The sequence below is a fragment of the Bombina bombina genome, chromosome 7 (genome assembly GCF_027579735.1).
Source record: "Bombina bombina isolate aBomBom1 chromosome 7, aBomBom1.pri, whole genome shotgun sequence".
Lineage (NCBI taxonomy): Eukaryota > Metazoa > Chordata > Amphibia > Anura > Bombinatoridae > Bombina > Bombina bombina.
In genome coordinates, this window is record NC_069505.1 from 489,430,772 (window position 1) to 489,450,745 (window position 19,974).

At 41.4% G+C, this 19,974-nt stretch overlaps 1 protein-coding gene across 1 annotated transcript in view; it reads right to left on the reverse strand.

Moving 5' to 3' along the window:
* Positions 1-19,211, reverse strand: part of PSMD8 (proteasome 26S subunit, non-ATPase 8) — a 39,612-nt gene extending 20,401 nt beyond the window's left edge. The window contains exons 1-2 of the mRNA XM_053721624.1: positions 19,054-19,211; positions 1,860-1,932 (exon numbers count right to left, since the gene is read on the reverse strand). Of these exons, the coding sequence (XP_053577599.1) occupies positions 1,860-1,932; positions 19,054-19,182 (202 nt within the window). The 5' untranslated portion in view covers positions 19,183-19,211. The remainder of the gene's footprint in view (positions 1-1,859; positions 1,933-19,053) is intronic.
* Between the last annotated feature and the right edge of the window lie 763 nt (positions 19,212-19,974).

Sequence of the window (19,974 nt, forward strand, 5' to 3'; positions counted from 1 at the left end):
AAGTAAAAATGATGATTTGTTTTGAAAACATTGAGACATATCTGATATTTTATTCTATAGCAACCCAAAAGAAATGTCTTGTAATTGCAAGGTGTGTACAGTCCCTTTAACCCCTTGGCGACCGAGGACGTGTCAGGCACGTCCTACATTGGGTGTCACTTAATGACCAAGGACGTGCCTGGAACGTCCTCTGGGGTTTCAAGTACAGGAAGCGATCATGATCACTTCCAGATGCTTTCAGGGTATTGCAGCGATGCCTCGATGTTGAGGCATTGTGCAATACCCTTTCTTTAGGCAACCGATGCAGAGGGGGCCACTATGTAGCCCCCTCTGCATCGGGCAGCGATGGTGCCGATCGTTGGTGGCGTGGGAGGGATACGAGGGAGGCGGCCTATCGCTGCAGATGAGGTCCAGGAGTGCCGGCATAGGGAGCATGCACACGAGGGCAGGGGTGCGCGAATGGGTGCGGTGTGCGCACGCCCGCTACTGTGATGCCAGTACTTAAGATGTTGGTGACAATTGTGTGGTGGGGGAGGGAAGGATCAGGGGGTGGGATGTGTCAAGTGGGAGGCTGATCTCTACACTAAAGCTAAAATTAACCCTACAAGCTACCTAATTAACCCCTTCAATGCTGGGCATAATACAAGTGTGGTGCGCAGCGGCATTTAGCGGCCTTCTAATTACCAAAAAGCAACGCCAAAGACATATATATGTCTTCTATTTCTGAACAAAGGGGATCACAGAGAAGCATTTACAACCATTTGTGCCATAATTGCACAAGCTGTTTGTAAATAATTTCAGTGAGAAACCTAAAGTTTGTGTAAAAGTGAACAATTTTTTTTTATTTCATTGCATTTGGCGGTGAAATGGTGGCATGAAATACACCAAAATGGGCCTAGATCAATACTTTGGGATGTCTACTAAATAAAAATATATACATGTGAACGGTTATTCAGGGATTATTGACAGATATTAGTGTTAAAATGTAACTATCGCTAATTTTGAGAACAAAAAATGGTTTGGAAATAGCAAAGTGCTAGTTGTACTTATTGCCCTATAACTTGCAAAAAAAAAAAGCAAACAACATGTAAACATTGGGTATTTCTAAACTCAGGACAAAATTTAGAAACTATTTAGCATGGGTGTTTTTTGGTGGTTGTAGATGTGTAACAGATTTTGGGGGTTAAAGTTAGAAAAAGTGTGTTTTTTTCATAATTTTATAAAAAAAATGTTATAGTAAATTATATGATGAAAATAATGGTATCTTTAGAAAGTCCATTTAATGGCGAGAAAAACGGTATATAATATGTGTGGGTACAGTAAATGAGTAAGAGGAAAATTACAGCTAAACACAAACACTGCAGAAATGTAAAAATAGCCATTGTCATTAAGGGTAAGAAAATTGAAAAGTGCTGTGGTCACTAAAGGGGTTAAAGGGACAGGAAACTCTAAAGTTTTATTTCATTATAATTTTAAACAACTATCCAATTTACTTCCATTACCAAATGTGCTTCGTTCTCTTATTATCCTTTGCTGAAGGAACAACATTGCACTACTGGCAGCAAGATGAACACATCTAGTTAGCCAATCACAAAAGACAAATGTGTGCAGGCACTAATCAGCAGCTCCCACTAGTGTAGGATATGTGCGTATTCTTTTTCAACAAGGGATACTAAGAGAACAAAGCACATTTGAAAATAGAAGTGAATTATAAAAGTGTCTCAAAATGACCTGCCCTATATGAATCATGCAAGTTACATTTTGACTTTCCTATGCCTTAAGTATTTCACATGAAAGGACTAAGCATTTAATTACAGAAGGGGTGGATATGATGGGAAAAGGAAAGGATGAATACTTACGAGCTAAGATAAGTTGCTGTTTCGTCAGCTTGTTGTCGCTGGTTGGCAAGAAGTTTTGCTCTAGCAGAGACAGCTAAAGAACGAAAAGAACAAGCATAATTAGTGAATAGAAATGAACATATGCTCACCCCAGAACATGCTCATTAAAGGGACACTCAATCAAAATTAAACTTTCATGATTCAGATAGAGCATGCCATTTAAACAACTTTCCAATTTACTTCCATTAACTAAATGTGCACAGTCTTTTTATATTTAAACTTTTTCAGTCGCCAGCTCAGTCACCAGCTCCTACTGAGCATGTGCAAGAATAAGTGTGTATGCATTTGTGAATGGCTGTCACATGGTACGTGTATGCATTTGTGTTTGGCTGATGGCTGTCACATGGTACAGGGGGAGTGGAACAAGACATAACTTTTAAAATTGTCAGAAAAAAAAAATCTACTACTCATTTGAAGTTCAGACTAAGTACTATTGCATTGTCTTGTTATCTTGCATTTGTTGATTATGCAAATCTACTGTGTTGACTGGTCCTTTAAACACAAGCACCGGATGTCATATAGTTAGTGGAGAGGCGGTTTTAGTCACTCATTTTAAAGAAGGGGTGGGTCAGCCATATTGGGGATAAGGAGAAATGGTGAACTGTAAATTGTATAGTAACTTAAAGGGACAGTAAAGTCAAAAATAAACTGATTCAGATAGAGCAGCAATTTTAAGCAACTTTCTAATTTACTCCTATTATAATTTTTTCTTCGTTCTCTTGGTATCTTTATTTGAAAAACATAATTTATGCTTACCTGATAAATTTATTTCTCTTGTAGTGTATCCAGTCCACGGATCATCCATTACTTATGGAATATATTCTCCTTCCCAACAGGAAGCTGCAAGAGTCCACCCACAGCAAAGCTGCTATATAGCTCCTCCCCTAACTGCCATATTCAGTCATTCGACCGAAAACATGCAGAGAAAGGAAAAACCATAGGGTGCAGTGGTGACTGTAGTTCAAATGAAAAAATTACCTGCCTTAAAGTGACAGGGCGGGCCGTGGACTGGATACACTACAAGAGAAATAAATTTATCAGGTAAGCATAAATTATGTTTTCTCTTGTTAAGTGTATCCAGTCCACGGATCATCCATTACTTATGGAATACCAATACCAAAGCTAAAGTACACGGATGATGGGAGGGACAAGGCAGGTACTTAAACGGAAGTTACCACTGCCTGTAAAAAACCCTTTCTCCCAAAAATAGCCTCCGAAGAAGCAAGGTATCAAATTTGTTAAATTTGAAAAGTATGAAGCGCAGACCAAGACTCCGTCTTGTAAATCTGTTCAACAGAAGCCACATTTAAAAAAGGCCCAAGTGAAAACCACAGCTCTAGTAGAATGAGCTGTAATCCCTTCAGGAGGCTGCTGTCCAGCAGTCTCATAAGCTAAATGAATTATGCTTTTTAACCAAAAAGACAGAGAGGCTGATGAAGTCTTTTGACCTCTCCTCTGTCCAGAATAGACAACAAACAAGGTGAACGTTTGATGAAAACTGTAGTAGCTTGTAAGTAAAACTTTAAAGCACAAACCACGTCCAATATTGTGTAATAGACGTTCCTTCTTTGAGGAAGGATTAGGATACAAGCATGGAACAACTATCTCTTGAGTGATGTACTTGTTAGATACCACCTTAGGAAAAAACCCAGGTCGGTACGCAGGACTACCTTATCCGTACGAAGGACCAGATAAGGAGAATCACATTGTAACACAGATAACTTGGAGACTCTACGAGTCGAGGAATTAGCTACCCAAAAGGAACTTTCCAAGATAAAGATTGATATCTATGGAACAAAAAAGGTTCAAACGGAACTTCTTGAAGAACCTTAAGAATCAGGTTTAAGCTCCATGGCGGAGCAACAGTTTTAAACACAGGCTTGGATCTAACCAAAGCCTGACCAAATGCCTGAACGTCTAGAATACCTGCCAGACGCTTGTGCAAAAAAATAGACAGAGTAAAAATCTGTCCCCTTTTAAGGAATTAGCCGACAACCCTTTTCTCAAAAACATCTTGGAGAAAAGATAATATCCTGGGAATCCAGACTTTACTCCATGAGTAACCCTTGGATTCATAACAATCAGATATTTACACCATATCTATGTTCAATTTTCCTAGAGACAGGCTTTCATGTCTGTATTAAGGTATCAATGACTGACTCGGAGAAGCCATGCTTTGATAACATCAAGCGTTCAGTCTCCAGGCAGTCCATCTCAGATTGATTCTATTTAGATGGTTGAAAGGACCCTGAGGTAGAGGGACCTGTCTCTGAAGCAGAGACCGTGATGGAAAGGATGACATGTCCACCAGATCTGCATACCAGGTCCTGCGTGGCTACGCAGGCGCTGTCAAAAACACCAAAGCCCTCTCCTGCTTGGTCTTGACCTCCGGAGGAAATCCCACTCCCCCGGAAGAAAAGTCTGACGACTTAGAAAATCCACCTCCCAGTTCTCAACACCTGGGATATGGATAGCTGATAGACAAGAGTGAGTCTCTGTCCAGTGAATTATTGTAAGACTTCTAACATCGCTAGGGAACTTCTGTTCCCCCTTGATGGCTGATGTAAGCCACAGTCGTGTATATTGTCCGACTGAGTATGATGTACCTCAGAGTTGCTAACTGAGGCCAAGTCTGAAGAGCATGGAATATCACTCCCAGTTCCAGAATATTTATTAGAAGGAGGGTCTCCTCCTAAGTCCACTATCCCTGAGCCTTCAGGGAGTTCCAGACTGCATCCCAACCTAAAAGGCTGGCATCTATTGTAACAATTGTCCCATCTGACCTGCGGAAGGTCATACCCTTGGACAGATGGACCCGACATAGTCACCAGAGAAGAGAATCTCTGGTCTCTTGGTCCAGGTTTAACAGGGGGACAAATCTGTGTAATCCCCGTTCCTCTGACTGAGCATGCATAGTTGCAGCGGTCTGAAATGTAGACGTGCAAACGGTACTATGTCCCTTGCCGCTACCATTAAGCCGATTTCATTCATGTACTGAGCCACCGAAGGGCGCGGATGGGATGAAAAAAACACGGCAGAAATTTAGAAACTTTGACAACCTGGACTCCGTCAGGTAAATTTTCATTTCTACAGAATCTATCAGAGTCCCTAGGAGGGAAACCCTTGAGATTGGGGATAGAGAACTCTTTCCTTGTTCACTTTCCACCCATGTGATCTCAGAAATGCCAGTACTACGTCCGTATGAGACTGGGCAATTTGGATGTTTGACGCCTGTATCAGGATGTCGTCTAAATAAGGGGCCACTTCTATGCCCCGCGGTCTAAGGACCGCCAAAGCGACCCCAGAACCTCCATAAAGATTCTTGGGGCTGTAGATATCCCAAAGGAAAGAGCTACAAACTGGTAATGCCTGTCTAGAAAGGCAAACCTGAAAAAACGATGGTGATCTTTATGCATCACAATGTGAGGATAAGCATCCTTCAAATCCATTGTAGTCCTCTATTGACTCTCCTGGATCATAGTTAAGATGGTACGAATAGTTTCCATCTTAAATGACGGAATTCTGAGGAATTTGTTTAAGATCTTTAGATCCAAAATAGGTCTGAAGGTTCCCTCTCCTTGGGAACCACAAACAGATTTGAGTAAAAACTCTGTCCCTGTTCCTCTCTTGGAACTGGATGGATCTCGTACACAATGTAAGAATGCCTCCTTCTTTATCTGGTTTGCAGATAATTGTGAAAGGCGAAATCTCCCCTTTTTTGGGGGGGGAATCTTTGAAATCCAGAAGATATCTCTGGGATATAAATTCCAATGCCTAGGTATCCTGGGCATCTCTTGCCCACGCCTGGGCAAAGAATGAAAGTCTGCCCCCTATAGGATCCGTTACCGGATAGGGGTCCGTTCCTTCATGCTGCCTTAGAGGCAGCAGCAGGCTCCTTGGCCTGCTTATCTTTGTTCCAGGTCCGATTGTCTCCAGACCGCCTTGGACTGAGCAAAAATTCCCTCTTGTTTTGCCTTAGAGGAAGAGGATGCCACACCTGCCCTGAAGTTTTTAAAAGGTACGAAAATTAGACTTTTTTTTTTTTTTTTTCCCTTGATTTAGACCTATCCTGAGGAAGGGCATGACCTTTTCCTCCAGTGATATAAGCAATAATCTCCTTCAAACCAGGCCCGAATAGGGTCTGCCCCTTGAAGGGAAGTTAAGTAGCTTATTTATTAAAGTCACGACAGCTGACCATGATATAAGCCATAGCGCTCTGCGCGCCAGTATAGTAAAAAAACAGAATTCTTAGCCGTTAGTCTAGTCAAATGAACAAGGCATCAGAAAACAAAGGAATTGGCTAGCATAAGCTTGTCAAATATATTCATCCAATGGAGTCGCTTAACTGTAAAGCCTCATCAAGAGACTCAACCCAGAACGCCGCAGCAGCAGTGACAGAAGCAATGTATGCAAGGGGCTGCAGGATAAAACCCTGTTGAATAAACATTTTTTATCCATTGGATCTAAAAAGCACAACTGTCCTCGTCAGAGGTAGTGGTACGCTTAGCTAGAGTAGAAACTCTTCTCTCCACCTTAGGAACTGTCTGCCAGAAGTCCCGTGTGGTGGTAACTATTAGAAAACATTCTTCTAAAAAATAGGAGGGGAAGAGAACGGCACACCTGGTCTATCCCATTCCTTATTAAAAAAAATTTTAGTAAACCTCTTTAGGTATTGGAAAAACATCAGTACACACCGGCACTGCATATTATCTATCCAGTCTACACAATTTCTCTGGCTCTGCGATTGTACACATTCATTCAGAGCAGCCAAAGCCTCCCTGAGCAACAAGTGGAGGTTCTCAAGCATAAATTTTAAATGTAGAAATATCAGAATCAGGTTAAATCATCTTCCCTGAGTCAAAAAAAAAAAATCACCCACAGACTAAGCATATTGTGAGGTAGTATCATACATGGTTCTTAAAGCGTCTGTATGCTCTGTATCTACCCCCAGAGCTAACTGCTTTCCTTTAATTTCAGGTAGTCTGACTAATACTGCTGCCAGAATATTATTCACCACCTTTGCCATGTCTTGTAAAATAAACGCTATGGGCGCCCTTGATGTACTTGGCGCCATTTGAGCGTGAGTCCCTGAAGCGGGAGTCGAAGGGTCTGACACGTGGGGAGAGTTAGTCGGCATAACTTTCCCCTCGACAGAATCCCCTGGTAAAGAAACGCTATGGGTGCCCTTGATGTACTTGGCGCCATTTGAGCGTGAGTCCCTAAAGCGGGAGTCAAAAGGTCTGACACGTGGGGAGAGTTAGTCGGCATAACTACCCCCACGACAGAATCCTCTGGTGATAATGTTTTTAAAGACAAAAAATGATCTTTATTGTTTAACATGAAATCAGTACATCTGGTACACATTCTAAGATGGGGTTCCACCATGGCTTTAAAACATAATGAACACAGAGCTTCCTCTATGTCAGACATGTTAGAACAGACTAATAATGAGACTAGTAAGCTTGGAAAACACTTTAAATCAAGTTAACAAGCAAATATATAAAACGTTACTGTGCCTTTAAGAGAAACAAATTTTGCCAAAATTTGAAATAACAGTGAAAAAAGGCAGTTAAACTAACACAATTTTTACAGTGTATGTAACAAGTTAGCAGAGCATTGCACCCACTTGCAAATGGATGATTAACCCCTTAATACAAAAAACAGATTAACAAAACGAAAAATATGTTTTAAACAGTCATAACAGCTCCTACTTTTGAAGCCCTTTTGAGCCCTTCAGAGATGTCCTATAGCATGCAGGGGACTGCTGAGGGAAGCTGAATGTCACTGTTTGTAATTTTAACTGCACCAACTGTAACTTTTATACTATAACAGTGGAAGGCCTCAGGAAACTGTTTCTATGTAAAATTTAAGCCAGCCATGTGGAAAAAACTTAGGCCCCAATAAGTTTTATCACCAAACATATGTTAAAAAACGATTAAACATGCCAGCAAACGTTTTAAAACACATTTTTACAAGAGTATGTATCTCTATTAATAAGCCTGATACCAGTCGCTATCGCTGCATTTAAGGCTTTACTTACATTACTTCGGTATCAGCAGTATTTTCTTAGTCAATTCCATTCCTAGAAAAATATTTTACTGCACATACCTTATCTGCAGGAAAACCTGCACGCCATTCCCCCTCTGAAGTACCTCACTCCTCAGAATGTGTGAGAACAGCAAATGGATCTTAGTTACGTCTGCTAAGATCATAGAAAAACGCAGGCAGATTCTTCTTCCAAATACTGCCTGAGATAAACAGCACACTCCGGTGCCATTTAAAAATAACAAACTTTTGATTGAAGAATAAACTAAGTAGAAAGCACCACAGACTCTCACAACCTCCTATCTATGTTGAGGCTTGCAAGAGAATGACTGAATATGGCAGTTAGGGGAGGAGCTATATAGCAGCTTTGCTGTGGGTGGACTCTTGCAGCTTCCTGTTGGGAAGGAGAATATATTCCATAAGTAATGGATGATCCGTGGACTGGATACACTTAACAAGAGAAAAGGAATAATATCAGCTTAGGAACAGGACCATTTTAGTTCAGCACCCTGGATAGTGCTTGCTAATTGGTGGCAACATTTAGACACCAATCAGCAAGTGCTACCCAGGTTCTGAACCAAAAATGGGTCAGCTCCTAAGCTTACAGTCTTGCATTTTCAAATAAGGATCTCAAGAGAATGAAGAAAAAAATATTGATAATAGGAGTGAATAAGAAAGTTGCTTAAAATTGCTGATCTATCTTAATTATGAAAGTTTAAAGGGACAGTCAACACCAGAATTTTTGTTGTTTTAAAAGATAGATGATCCCTTTATTACCAATGCCCCAGTTTTGCACAACCAATCAGAGCTGTCTCCATGGTAAATTCACGTGCATGAGCTCAATGTTATCTATATGAAACGTGAACTAATGCCCTCTAGTGGTGAAAAACTATCAAAATGCATTTAGATTAGAGGCGGCCTTCAAGGTCTAAGAAATTAGCATATGAACCTCCTAGGTTTAGCTTTCAACCAAGAATACCAAGAGAACAAAGCAAAATTAGTGATAAAAGTAAATTGGAAAGCTGTTTTAAATGACATGCCCTATTTGAAACATGAAAGTTTTTTTGGACTTGACTGGCCCTTTAAACCATTTTCCATTTTACTTCTAAAATTAACTTTGCCAATTCTCTTGGTATCCATGGTTATAAAATAACCCTAGGCGAGCACATGTCCACAGCCATATTGCAACACTGTTTGAAAGTGCCGTTTTTGTTTCTTGTATAACCATTATAATTCTCCACGGGAGTGAGCACAATGTTATCTACATGGCATACATTAACTAGCACTGTCTGGCTGTTAAAAAGCACTGAGATAAGGTGCGGCCTGCAGCTGCTTATAAAGCAGGTAATCTTAGAGGTTATAAAGTATATTAATATAACAATGTTGGTTGTACAAAGCTGCGCGGTGGGTAGTAAAAGCAGTAGCTATCTTTTTAAAATAAAAAAAAATCAAGTAGACTGTCCCTTTAACTGCTAGGTATAACTACAGTAGCACATATTGTTTTTTTTTCTCTTGTGCTTCCTGCAACTCTCTTTAAAGCTGTTCTCTTATTTAACAGACACATAATGTTCAAATGCTAAGTCACTTGAAAGTGCTGCAGAGTAACTGTAAAAAGCTGACATATGAGCATCTCTATGTAAAAAGGAAGAAATTTTACCTCACAATTTCCTCAGCTCACCAGAGTAAGTGCTGTGTATAAAGTTATCTTTCAGGTACTGCCTAGCTGCAGGTAAAACATAAATAAATGAAGAAATGAACAGCAGCCAATCAGCAGTGCTGAGGTCATGAACTCTCTTACTGTGATCTCATGAGATTTCATAGTAAACTTTCTTAAACTGAATAGGGAAATAACATGTGTGTGCATGAGGCAAGTCCTGGGACAGACATACTGATTTGCTGCTTAAAGTCCTTTACAATGGGGTTTGAATACTTAGATATTTTACATCAAAATTTACTTTTTTTTTTTTTTTTACATAGTGATTTTTTCTAGTCAGCGTTTTACAGCTATGCTGCATCACTTTCAAGTGTTTCAACATTTGGGTATCATGTCGCTTTAACTATTTACAAGTCCTGATTAGTGAAAAATGCAAACAAAAAGTCCAGTAGGTAAACGGGTAAGAGAAAACTTAACGTTTAATAACATCTTTAACCCTTTGGCTGCTAATTAATTTGCCACCTGGGTGCTAAGTTGGTTTTTAATTTTTTTAAATATATATATTTCTTTTACAAGATATGCCGAGTCCACGGGTTTCATCCTTACTTGTGGGATTTATCCTCCTGCTAACAGGAAGTGGCAAAGAGCACCACAGCAGAGCTGTTACATAGCTCCTCCCCCAGTCATTCTCTTTGCCTATGCTAGTGATAGGAAGGGTAAAGTGATTGTGGTAATAAAATGATAGTTTTATTTTCTTCAATCAAGATGTTTTTTTTATTTTAAATGGTACCGGTGAGTACTATTTGGCTCAGGGGGGATATGGAAGATTTCCCCCTGAATTTGATGATTTTAGCAGCAGTTACTAAGATCAATTATGGTTCCCACAGATCTGAAGGTAATATGGGAAAATTCTTCAGTGTGGAGAACAGTCTCATGCAGCAAGAAGCATTTGAGGTATGTTTCAGCCTTTTTACTTCTGAGGAGTTTTAATATATCAGAACTGGCTGTATTAGGTTCCTCATAGTGGGAACAGGGTAAGCAGTAGTCCTATATGCAAAAGGGTGTTACTGTACTCCTGGGTGTTTGTTTTCTAATACTTATGCAACTCAAAGGCAGCATATAATTAAGACACTGGGGTATATTACTAATTTTTTTATTATATATCTAAACAAAAAGGATGGCTTTTATTGTGTTTTGGGGACCACATGGCAGTTTAAAACCGTTTTACATGAGGTCGTTTAAATTTCAGTGCGACGTCCATTGTGGGCGGGGCCTATTTTCGCGCCTCAGACGCGCAGTTTACACTGAAGGAGACAGCAGACATTTGCTCCGGTTGGGCCCTGTGTTCTATACTATGCGGATTGGTGTTGATTCATTTGGCAGTGTTCTGGGGCAGGTAGTCGCCACAGCTGGTGCAGGGGTCTTTATTTAGCAAAGTGTAATTTTTTTGCTTAAATGTTCCTCTAGAGTGTAAAATTCTGCTATTGCATTTGGCATGCAATAATTTTTGGCAACTGCATTTATATAGACTTCTTTAGTGTGTTTGGAAAAAATTGTGCGCTTTTATTTCTTAAAGGCGCAGTATGCGTTTTTTTACAAAATTATTTTTTTTCAATAAATAAAGTATTCACCAACTGTTGTGGTTATTACTAATTTGTTTAACATGTCTGACATTGAGGAAACTCATTGCTCTATGTGTTTAGAAGCCATTGTGGAACCCCCTATTACATTTTGTACCTCTTGTACTGATAGAGCCTTACACTGTAAGGAACATATTTTAGGAAATGAAAGTATGTCTAAGGATGATTCTCAGTCTGAAGAGAATCAGGATATGCCATCTAATTCTCCTCAAGTGTCCCAACCTTTAACACCCACACAAGTGACACCTAGTACATCTAGTGCGTCTAATTCTTTTACTCTTTTAATACTGAACCCTCTGATGCTTTAGTAGCCATTTCCGATGTACCCTCACAATGCTCTGAATTGGGGGTTAGGGAATTATTGTCTGAGGGAGAGATTTCAGATTCAGGGAATATGTTACCTCAGACAGATACGGACTTAGCGTCCTTTAAATTTAAACTTCAACACCTTCGCCTGTTGCTCAGGGAGGTCCTAGCAACTCTGGATGATTGTGAACCTATTACAATTCCTCCAGAAAAATTGTGTAAGATGGATAAATATCTAGAAGTTCCTACTTACACTGATGTTTTTCCGGTTCCCAAAAGAATTTCGGAAATTGTTAGAAAGGAATGGGATAGACCAGGCATACCGTTCTCTCCCCCTCCTAATTTTAAGAAAATATTATCCATATCAGACTCCATTAAGGACTCTTGGCAAACGGTCCCTAAGGTGGAGGGAGCAATATCTACTCTAGCTAAGCGTACAACTATAACTATTGGGAGGACAGTTGTGCTTTCAAAGACCCTATGGATAAAAAATTAGAGGGTCTTCTAAAGAAATGATTTATTCACCAGGGTTTCTTGTTACAACTTGCTGCCTGCATTGTTCCAGTAACTACGGCGGCGGCTTTCTGGTTTGACGCCATTGAGGAGTCTCTGAAAGTAGAGACGCCCCTAGATTACATTTTGGACAGAATTAAAGCTCTCAAACTAGCTAACTAGTTGGACTACGACGGAGTCTCAGTTGCCAATCAATATTCTGGAACTGAGAGCAATATTCAATGCGCTACAGGCGTGGCCTCAGTTGGCACTGACCAAGTTCATAAGATTCCAGTCGGACAATGTCACGACTGTAGCATATATCAATCATCAGGGGGGGAACAAGAAGTTCTCTTGCGATGATAGAGGTATCAAAGATAATCCGATGGGCAGAGATTCACACCTTGCCATCTATCAGCAATCTATATCCCAGGAGTAGAGAACTGGGAGGCGGATTTTCTAAGTCGTCAGATTTTTCATCCAGGGGAGTGGGAACTCCATCTGGAGGCGTTTGCATCGTTGATTCATCAATGGGGCACACCGGAATTGGATCTGATGGCATCGACAGAATGCCAAACTTCCACGCTACGGGTCCAGGTCAAGGGATCCCCAGGCTGTACTGATAGATGCTCTAGCAGTACCTTGGTCGTTCAACCTGGCTTATGTGTTTCCACCATTTCCTCTCCTGCCTTGTGTGATTGCAAGAATCAAAACAGGAGAGAGCTTCAGTAATCCTAATAGCGCCTATGCGGATCTAGTGGACATGTCTCTGCCACCGTAGAAACTGCCATTGAGACAGGACCTTCTCATTCAAGGTCCGTTCCAACATCCAAATCTAAATTCTCTGCAGCTGACTGCCTGGAGATTGAACACTTGATCTTATCTAACCGGGGATTCTCTGAGTCGGTCATTGATACTCTGATTCAGGCTCGCAAGCCTGTCACTAGAAAGATTTACCATAAGATATGGCATAAATATCTTTATTGGTGTGAATCCAAGGGTTACTCATGGAGTAAGATTAAGATTCCAAGGATCTTGTCCTTTCTCCGAGGATTGGAGAAGGGATTATCTGCTAGTTCTTTAAAAGGACAAATTTCTGCTTTGTCAATTTTATTACACAAGCGTCTGGCGGATGTCCCAGACGTTCAGTCTTTTTGTCAGGCTTTAATCAGAATCAAGCCTGTGTTTAAACCTGCTGCTCCACCATGGAGTCTGAATTTAGTTCTTAATGTTCTTCAAGGGGTTCCGTTTGAACCCATGCATTCCATAGATATTAAGCGGTTATCTTGGAAGGTTTTATTTTTAGTTGCTATCTCTTCTGCTCGAAGAGTTTCTAAGCTTTCTGCTTTACAATGTGATTCGCCTTATCTTATATTCCATTCTGATAAGGTGGTTTTGCGTACTAAACCTGGATTCCTTCCTAAGGTTGTTTCAAATAAGAATATTAATCAGGAAATGGTTGTTCCTTCCTTGTCTTCTAATCCTTCTTCTAAGAAGGAACGTCTATTACATAACTTGGATGTGGTCCGTGCTTTGAAGTTTTACTTACAAGCGACCAAGGATTTCAGACAAACATCCTCTCTTTTTGTTGTTTATTCTGGAAAGCGTAGGGGTCAAAAAGCTACGGCTACCTCTCTCTATTTTTGGCTGAAAAGCATCATCCGCCTGGCATATGAGACTGCTGGACAGCAGCCTCCTGAAAAAATTACGGCTCATTCTACTAGAGCTATGGCTTCCACATGGGCTTTCAAAAACAATGCTTCTGTTGAACAGATTTGTAAGGCTGCGACTTGGTCTTCCCTTCATACTTTTTCCAAATTTGATACTTTTGCTTCTTCTGAGGCTATTTATTGGGAGAAAGGTTCTTCAAGCAGTGGTGCATTCCATTTAGGTTCCTGTCTTGTCCCTCCCTTTCATCCGTGTCCTAAAGCATTGGTATTGGTATCCCACAAATAAGGATGAAACCCGTGGACTCGGCATATCTTGTAAAAGAAAAGGAAATGCCGAGTCCATGGCCCGCCCTGTCATTTTAAGACAGGATTTATTTTATTTTTCAAAACTTCAGTCACCTCTGCACCTTTTGGCTTTTCCTTTCTCTTCCTATACCTTCGGTCGAATGACTGAGGGGAGGAGTTATGTAACAGCTCTGCTGTGGTGCTCTTTGCCACTTCCTGTTAGCCGGAGGATAAATCCCACTAGTAAGGTTGAAACCTGTGGATTCGGCATATTGTAAAAGAAATCAATTTATCAGGTAATCATAAATTTCCTTTTTTTTTAAACTTTTTTTTACAGATCCTCAAGACTTATACCGTTGGAAAGGTTAGGCGATTACCTTTTCAACTGTGGATCTTGGGGGTATGTGGCTGCTTTGATGCCTGAGATACAGGCTTCGAAGCAGAATGCCCCCATCTCCCTATACTTGTCATTGTTAAAGTTGCGCGTGACGTCACCGCACGAAACGTCAAGCCCCGGCGATGCCTGTCACTATACAGGCCAGATCGCCGGGTGGGAGTAGATGGGAGCCCCCAGAGTGCCCTCAAGGTGGGTGAGTGCTAGCGACGGCCCTGAGCCGTCGTCGGCAACTGACTGGGACAATTTGCGATGGCTCAGAGCCGTCATTAGCACTCAAGGGTTAAAAAAAAAATCCAACATAGGTGGTGTTGAGCCAGTTAGGTTCACCAAAAGTCTAGAACCTACGCGTTTTATGCCGGACTGAACTTTGTCAGGGTTCGCAATTAGTGAAGCTCTGCATCTTCACACTGGCGCCACCATATAACACACCGACCGAAGTTGTGGCATTCACAGATCGGAGATATTGTCGTCTTGACAAACCTGATGGTTCTCTTCAGTTTAGAGCGCACATTACAGAGGAGGAACTGTGCATTTTTGCAGTGGGTACGTTACTCTTTATTATTCATGAGGCCTTTTTATATTTGTTATCTAACTTTTAAACTGCGTTACAAAAAACAAACTTAATATGTAAAGCTTCTGTTTTCTGTTGTGTAAGCTAACCCAAAGTGCAAGTTATAGCTGTCCAAGGCAGTAGCATCACTAATATGTGAAAGCTCACTGCTTCAATCACAGGATGCTACAAGATGGTGGCAACCAGTATAAAAGATGCTGAGCTTTACCAACTGGATTCTGTAATGTGTTGTGCACCAGTATTCAAAAACTGCACCTTCTCAGAAAAAGTCAGCAATGGCTTGTATGACACAAATTACGTCTTCACAGAAGCAATACACACCACTGACAGCTTTCTGAAAAGACGCAGGATATGCGCGTATGTTGCTGAAAAACCAATAGCTTTTACAAGAAGCACTTTTTCTAATTCAAACATTTAAATGGAATTATGCACATTTTAATGTTGACCTTTCTACCCCTTTAATATGAGGCTTATCTGAATAGACTGAAGCCAATAAATGTGTACATGTCTGGCAGGGTGGCATCACAGTGAACCCATCAGACAACAGATTCCCACTGACCAATGTGAACCTAGGACAGTGGGCAATATGTGAAGCATTGATAAAATGATCAAACAGACCCCAACATATGCTGTCGGTATTTAACATTGTACAAGCATTTCTGGTGAAATGCTTGTGCAATGTCACCACCCTGCGCAATGGGGGGCCGGTCAGCCGCTAGCAGGGGCGGTCAATTATCCCAATTGTATTGGATCCAGATGATTTCAGTCCGCCACCTACTGCAACCGCTGTTTCATAACTTTCGTTTCGGGTTGACCTGAAACGATGGGGCTCCCAATCACATACGCTCTATATACCTTCTTGTAGTCACCACATGATTTGTTAATGCCCTGACCACCTCTAATCTACTCCACGCTAGGTATGGGATTTCTAGAAGAAATATTCAGTTGTTAACTCTGTCAGTGCAGAACGGCCAACTTTAGATCATGGAAAGGTGGAATCAACCAATATTAAAGGGCCAAAACATTTTTTTAAAAATATGACATGCTCTAATTTTTTAGACAAATGAGGAAGAAGTGAAGGTTCTAATTTTTTAGAACCTGTAATTGTAAGACTATTGACCTTGCACTACAGTAATTAACCCCTGAAAAAGGGGGTAAACACACAGAAGTATCACTTGGGATCCTTGGAGCACAGCTAGTTCCAAGCGTGCAACTAGAGTTCCTGATCGGGACCAGCAGTGTTCAGCAGGTCCCAAGTGGTACTTCTGAGTGTTTAAACCCTTTGTGGTGCAGGGTTGATAGTCTTAAAGGGACAGTCTACTCCAGAATTGTTATCTGTTAAAGATAGATAATCCCTTTATTACCCATTCCCCAGTTTTGCATACCCAACACGGTTATATTAATACACGTTTTACCTCTGTGATTACCTTGTATCTAAGCCTCTGCAGACTGCCCCCTTATTTCAGTTCTTTTGCCAGACTTGCATTTTAGCCAATCAGTGCTGACTAAATAATGTAACGGGAGTGATCACAATGTTATCTATATGGCACACATGAACTAGTGCTGTCTTGCTGTGAAAAGCTAATAAAATGAAGAGATAATGTGTGTGTCTGTGTATATATACATACACCACCGGTTCCCAAACTGTGGGGCACGCTTTCCCAGGGGGGGCGCCAGAGCTTTTAAGGGGAGGCGTGGGAACAGGAGCGGAAGTGTTTGTTTTTATTTTTATTTAATTCATGTGCAGTCATTTTTCATTGGCAAACTCCCCAGCGAACAGCACTGTGATAAGGAGACTGAGCGCCTTCCGAGACCCTCTGAGAATCATTGGCGTAAGTACAGACTGACAAGAAGTAGGCTCTGATGATACTTGTGACTGCAGCCCTTATTGTGATCCACCGGACACGCACTTTGCTTGCTGGCCCTCAGCTGGTACACGGATGCATGTGCTGGCTGTTCCCACTGTAGAATAAGATTTTTGCCTCACAGCTATATAGATATATTTATATATTCATTATATGAATATTATCTCTATATTTTACAGTGGGAACAGCCAGAACATGCATCCATGTACCAGCTGAGGGCAATCCTAGTTACAGCAAGCACAGTACTGAAGTATGACTCATAGGCAGTTAGAAATAATATTCAGATGTTCTGACAAGATCCTGTGTGTGCTTGTGCGGATGGGGGGGCTCAATTTGAAAGTTTTCACCAAAAGGTGGGGCCCAATGTGCAAGACTGAAAACTAGCTAGATATTCTCAGTGCACCAACATTTTAGATACTACAGTTGCTCAGCGTACCAGCGGGGCTCGTATCATGTCAGCAATTAACAAACTGAGTCATTACCAGCTGTTACAAGCACCTTAGGCTCTCGGAACAAGTGCTGTGTTTAAAATGCTGGTGCACGGTGCATACTTTAATATACTTTTGAAACGGCTATAGCTTCCAATAGAAGCAATTTTGCAAACGCATGTGTATAACAAAATGCTTCTATTCAAAACTGAAATGCATCTATGTGGATTCCAATTTTGGCTGGAATGCCTCTTTAAGGACATACCACTGGGATAGACAATAATACGCTTGTATGATAACTACAGGATTATATCACACAGACTATAAACAATAACATCATAAATACAACATCTGGATAATAGTGGGATCCTGAGAACAGGGATAAAAGCGATGACAGCGGGATCCTGAGAACAGGGATAAAAGCGATGACAGCGGGATCCTGAGAACAGGGATAAAAGCGATGACAGCGGGATCCTGAGAACAGGGATAAAAGCGATGACAGCGGGATCCTGAGAACAGGGATAAAAGGGATTACAGCGGGATCCTGATAAAAGGGATGACAGCGGGATCCTGAGAAAAGGGATAAAAGGGATGACAGCGGGATCCTGAGAACAGGGATAAAAGCGATGACAGCGGGATCCTGAGAACAGGGATAAAAGCGATGACAGCGGGATCCTGAGAACAGGGATAAAAGCGATGACAGCGGGATCCTGAGAACAGGGATAAAAGCGATGACAGCGGGATCCTGAGAACAGGGATAAAAGCGATGACAGCGGGATCCTGAGAACAGGGATAAAAGCGATGACAGCGGGATCCTGAGAACAGGGATAAAAGCGATGACAGCGGGATCCTGAGAACAGGGATAAAAGCGATGACAGCGGGATCCTGAGAACAGGGATAAAAGCGATGACAGCGGGATCCTGAGAACAGGGATAAAAGCGATGACAGCGGGATCCTGAGAACAGGGATAAAAGCGATGACAGCGGGATCCTGAGAACAGGGATAAAAGCGATGACAGCGGGATCCTGAGAACAGGGATAAAAGCGATGACAGCGGGATCCTGAGAACAGGGATAAAAGCGATGACAGCGGGATCCTGAGAACAGGGATAAAAGAGATGACAGCGGGATCCTGAGAACAGGGATAAAAGCGATGACAGCGGGATCCTGAGAACAGGGATAAAAGCGATGACAGCGGGATCTTGAGAACAAGTATAAGCAGTGACAAGGGGGATCTTGAGCACACAGATAAATGATGACGTTATAATGAAAATACAGAAAAATTATGACCGGGGGATTGTCAGACTACAGATAAAGACCAGGATCATAACAAAGGAATAACAGCTGATGACAGTGATGATATGTAAATAGCACGGTTCTGGACAGTGACTACAATCACATTCAACTTGCCCTGAACTTTCCTGCACTTGCCAAGATAAATATCTTGCCTAAGAAAAAATATTAGGTACCGCCTCCCTCAAGTTAGTCAGACTAGAATATTAGTTGCCCCCTCCCTCGATTTTGCCCAGGCTGGGATATTAATTGCCCTATCCTAACATTTGCCAAGGCTAAGGTATAAGTAGCCTCTCCCCTCACATTTGCCCAGGCAAGGGTATTAGATAACCTCTCCCAGTTGCCCAGGTTAGACTATTAGTTTCCCCTCCTTTACAGATGGCCAGACTAGGATACTAGTTGTCACCACCCTTGCCAGACTACCGTATTAGATGCCCCCTCTCTTATACCTTGCCCAGAAAAGTATATCGGTTGCCGACTCACACATGCCTAGGGTGGCCTATCTACCCACCTTCAACTTGGTCAGCACGTCCCCACACTTAGCCAGATTGGGGGCTTTCTTGCCCCACTCGGCCCGGAGCTGCTCGTACATTTCCGCCGTCCGCTTCAACCCTGCAGCATCAGCCCCGCTTAACGCCATCTATACAATGAGTCGGCAACAGGCAGCACGACAGCCTGTAGTGTTCTACGGCACGCTGCGTCACCCCAGCAACCAAGGCTGCCGCGATCGCCATATTGAAAAAGGGCAACGAGAATTTATTAGAAAATACAATGCTATTTAACGAAATAGTTGTAGTTGTCAAGGCTATTCCATGTATTTTGTGAACATTTGTCTCTGCAAATATGTTCGCTACATTCACTACCTCTATATGGCCTTTTGAAACATGGTTACCAAATCTTCCTACTGTGTTTAGACACAATTTACCCGTTTCGAACATGGCCGCACTAGTTTGAATAGCGTTTTTAACCTAACGTTTAACGTAACCAAAATTAAATTGGTAGGTAGTGAGAAAGTGATCCATAGGTATGGCTAGAACTCCTTTACTAAAATGGCGGCGGTGATTACCTTTAATAATATGGCGCCCACGTCATTGCGCATGTTCGTTGCCGCCAGAATGTCACGTCAGGCGGCTACCTAGCGGCAGAAAAGTGTAAATGCCGGTGAGTCTGAACCGCCCTATTTGTAAATCCTTTAATATCTGAGGTAAAACCATGATCTATACTCTTGTAATTTGTGCAAATAAGTCAATTAATTATCTGCCTGTCGTGCTACCAAATAATATATGAATAATTAATATCCTTAGTAAAGGTTACATGATGCAAGTGACCACTAAGCCAGGTTGGTGCCTAATATATATATATATATATATATATATATATATATATATATATATATATATATATATATATATATATATATATATATATATAT